Below are 4,140 nucleotides of genomic sequence, written 5' to 3'. Positions count from 1 at the left end.
CGCCCCCAATCGGCTCCCCAACCCCAATCAGGGGCAGGACCCGCCAGCCAATCGCCCACAGCCCCACCCCCCGGCTGGTCTGGCCCTGATCAGCCCCAATGGGCATAGGCCAGCTGGCCAACCTCCTGCTCTCTTCTCCTCCTGACAGGCCAAGCCCCAATCCGCCCCGATTGGGGCCGGGCTGGCCAGACCCTACCCATGCCCAAATTCGCACACTGGGCCTCTAGTCATTGTAATAATAAATACTAACATTTAATTCTCTCTGTTATAAATGAAGCATACTCATGATGTAGACACTGTGCCTTGGAAAGGTTAAATAACTCAGATAAATAGAAAGTGGAGCTGATCATCGAAGCTAGGAATGCCTACACTCTTTACCATCATGACTTACTGCTTCACCATCATTACTTATTGCTTCCCACTTTCCATAGAGGTCTACAAGATATTATCATATCTTTCTAATCCTTGAGACCAAGCTAAATTGTTCAACTTCAAAACTGCAAGTTACGCACTAGTTATACTATACTGACTATTTACTTCTACAGTGCTCACAAAGAATCATTCACTAATTATGATCAACTTCAAATCCACTTTAGAGTGTGGTACTATTACTGGCATGTTAGCAAGCCTGTAGTCACTGGGCCAAGAACTACCACTGCCATACCTGTGCCGCCAGAGGCTGCTACTATCAGTACAAACACCTGCACTGAGAGGTAGTGCTGGGAGCTGTCCATGCTGCTGACGGCAAAGCCTTGGCAAAACTTACTTTTCCATATTTCCACTCAGATTCTGCCTGATAACCAAACTCCAGTCTTCTTTGTCTATAAATCCATGTTCTAAACAAGCCTTTATTTATTTTCAGTTTCTATTAAAATCTTGCTCTGCCCAGCTCTCTGCCTGCTGACCAAGCATATTCTCTAAGCCCTGCCTGTGTTGCCATGATCCTACCACCATGCTTCATTTTCTGCTTGGATTCTTGAGAAATCAGCCTACCACTAAGGTGCTCTTTAAGAAGGGAAAATATAAATCATACATAATAAATAGTAAGGATATTAGGATTATCCTTGTCATCTTTCCCTTCCTACATTGTTTAGGATATGTATGGGGATCCTCCTCTTATAACCACAAAGCTCCCAGCCAAGAGTTACTTGAACATTATTGTAGGAAATGCAGTCAATAGTGAGAAGGGAGGAACTGACATGGGAGACCCTGATGGAACTGACTTGGGTTGGTGTAGGAAGCAAGAGAAAACAGGAAGGTCCTATAAGTAAGCTAAGCCCAAATCATGCTGCTTGCCTTCCAGTGAATGTTGAAAGCAGATCTTCAGGTCCTAATGAAAAACATAAAAGGTAGAAAATAATTTATAAGTATTTGTCACAAAATAAAAAATATAAAATTTCATCTTTGCTTAACATGCCTATTTATAGCTATCTCACCTTCGCAAACATACATTTCCAGGCCTAATTTACTAATGGAATGCTACCTCTGATTAAAGTGTCTGATATATAAATAACTTTCACAAACTAATTCAAACTAGCGATGTATAACACCAGTCTCAGAGACAGTGTGAAATTTGCTTTAAAAATTGCTGCTGGCTGTCCAATAATTATACACTGTGACATTGCAGCAATATTCTTACTTGGCTTCCATCTTAAATTAGAAAATGTTAAGCCAGTAAAAATATGATATACCAGCATGATATCACCCTAGCAAAGGCATAAATACAATTAAATTTATTTAACTAATTGCCCCCATGATAGCCAGTTATTTATAGCCTTTGATGTCACTGTAGGAGTCATCCCATGGTCATTCTTCTCACAACAAAACAATTTATCTAGGCATAAAGCAGGGTATTTTGTTGCAGCTGGGTTTTACACTAACCAATTCAGTATTAATAATTTTTATTTTAACAGAAGTTTGGTACTCACAGCAAATAAATAACATGCAGCTTCTCGTTAGCAAAAGTACAAATACAAAAAATTAAGGTAATATATTTTAAGTCCTTAATATAAAATCTAAAAGGCTTGAGAAACTTTGTGAAGAGGATGAAAATTTAAGAGGAAACGTATTTCATCTTCTGACTGAATCTCAAAGACAATAGGCAAACTTTTTTACATATTTATATTATTTATATGTCAAACCTAAGTTAGGGAATACCTGGCCCTCTTGTTTTTTGTGTTCTCCTGTAGGGGGTCTGAGGCATCCCATCACCAACACCTTCTTTTTTTTTCTGAGATTTTTCTGTAAAAGTTTCATAAGAATCATGTAGTGTAACCTTACATTTCACAGACGAAAGGAAAAGGCCCAGACATATCAAAGGACTTTCCCAAGGTTACACAGTCAAAAATAGAGCCTAGTACATCTGACTAGAAATAAAATGCTCTTTCCACCAAATTGTACTGCTCGATATAAAATTTGTATTTCTGACTGTTTTTTAATAAGGTTAACCATTGTTATGTAGATCTGACAAAAAGAATTCTTCAGTAATTATGACAGAACCCATCATTAAATGCCGATTCTGAACTTGACTAAGATATTTGGGGGGTTTTTCTTGGCTTTTTTCTGAAAAACACATTTTATAATTCTATTCCAATTTGTATTATTTTTGAACTTGACTGAGATATTTGGGGGGGTTTTCTTGGCTTTTTTCTGAAAAACAAATTTTATAATTCTATTCCAATTTGTATTATTTTTGAAAATGAGAGAACTTCCTACCATGAGTGTCACACTGCTGTCTCCAGATGGATGTAGATAAAGCAGAGACCCCAGTTGTTGGAGGTTTCGAGATAGTGTTTTAGGCTCTTGAGCAAATTGCCCCACCTGTTGTGTCATGTGTCTTAGGTTTACCACAGAAGGAATGAATTGTTCTGGAGAAGCATTTTCTTAACTTGTTTATACAGAGATATTTACTAGGAACACACATGTCAACCTACTTGGTGCATTATTTCATCTATTTTTCTGACCAGAGAGCACATATTAGAAACTGTAATCATACACATATTTATCAGAGTATAGTTATTCAGGCTTCCTTTCAACACACTATGGCCCCTTAACTTCTCCCTTCAAGCACTTGGGGTTTTTATGTTCTCAGTACATCCCTTTGATCTAACCCTGTTCCAAAGAGGTGATAACTAGTCACCTCAACACAAGTATGAGTTGAAGTGTGCTGTGTTCCCTCTTTAGACTTCAACTCTAATTGTAGAACTAAGGGTTTTGTCCCCCTTTTGAAAGGATTATATGCAAGTAGGGGAGATTTCTTTTGGATGGGGAGTTTTTCCTGGCACAATTGAGTCAACACCCAAGAGGGGAGTTCATTAAAACCATGATAGTAGGTGAAAATTTGGGGGGGGGGGGGGGGGGGGGGGGATTAACCATTAGTTTGTTTCCATTGTTTCCATCTAAACAACTGAAGAAGTCTTTGTGAATGTGCTTTTAGTATGGCTGTTCCATTCCACTGCTTCTAGACCATCTTTCCTAAGTTGGTCTTTCCAATTAAAAGTACTTTTCACAAGGTAGAAAACTAAATTAGGTAAAGAAAGAACATAGAGATTATCAAACTTCATTTTCAAATATTTCCCTCCTACAGATAGTATGCTGAAGAAAATCATTTTAATTAGAAAAACCTAGGGGGAAACTTATAATAAGTACTAAGTAACTAGGTTTGCAGAGAAATTTTTCTCCAGGCGTAGAGCTTCAATGTCAATAAATCCAGCCAAAGAGAACTTCTGAAATACATTACTACTGATTTTTCACTCCAAAAAAAAGAGCACATTCGAAGGGAAATATTACTCACTTTTGCTAAAACAGCAACTTGGGCCAAATATAATCATATTTACCCGTTTGTTTGCCTTTAAATATTAGTTTATGTTAGTCAAGTAAAGCTTTTTCCTTTATACCATGTCAGACTTACTTTTTCCTTTTTTGCTTAATAAATACTGTCTACTTCATAGCCTAATATATGATAGCTGTATATCATGTACACATTCATTTGTTATCCAGCAGCAAAATGCATTTCTGAGTGCTTTTGTGAGTCACTGAGGATGCTATTGTTGATATATGTCTCCATCATTAACCTTTGACTTACAAAACTGCTATTACAAAAGAGAATACTTTTTATACACTTGTTTGTACTTTAGTTAA

The 4,140-nt window shown here is 37.5% G+C and overlaps 1 protein-coding gene across 1 annotated transcript in view; it reads right to left on the bottom strand.

Moving 5' to 3' along the window:
* LOC102240500 (pulmonary surfactant-associated protein D-like) overlaps positions 1 to 2,832 on the bottom strand; it is an 83,578-nt gene extending 80,746 nt beyond the window's left edge. Inside the window, exon 1 of the mRNA XM_014535965.1 lies at positions 2,716 to 2,832. Coding sequence (XP_014391451.1) covers positions 2,716 to 2,832 — 117 coding nt within the window. The remainder of the gene's footprint in view (positions 1 to 2,715) is intronic.
* Between the last annotated feature and the right edge of the window lie 1,308 nt (positions 2,833 to 4,140).

This window comes from Myotis brandtii, unplaced genomic scaffold, assembly GCF_000412655.1.
Source record: "Myotis brandtii unplaced genomic scaffold, ASM41265v1 scaffold154, whole genome shotgun sequence".
Taxonomy (NCBI): domain Eukaryota; kingdom Metazoa; phylum Chordata; class Mammalia; order Chiroptera; family Vespertilionidae; genus Myotis; species Myotis brandtii.
The sequence above is the reverse complement of the archived record's forward strand: the minus strand, read 5'-3'. Positions and strand labels throughout refer to the sequence as shown.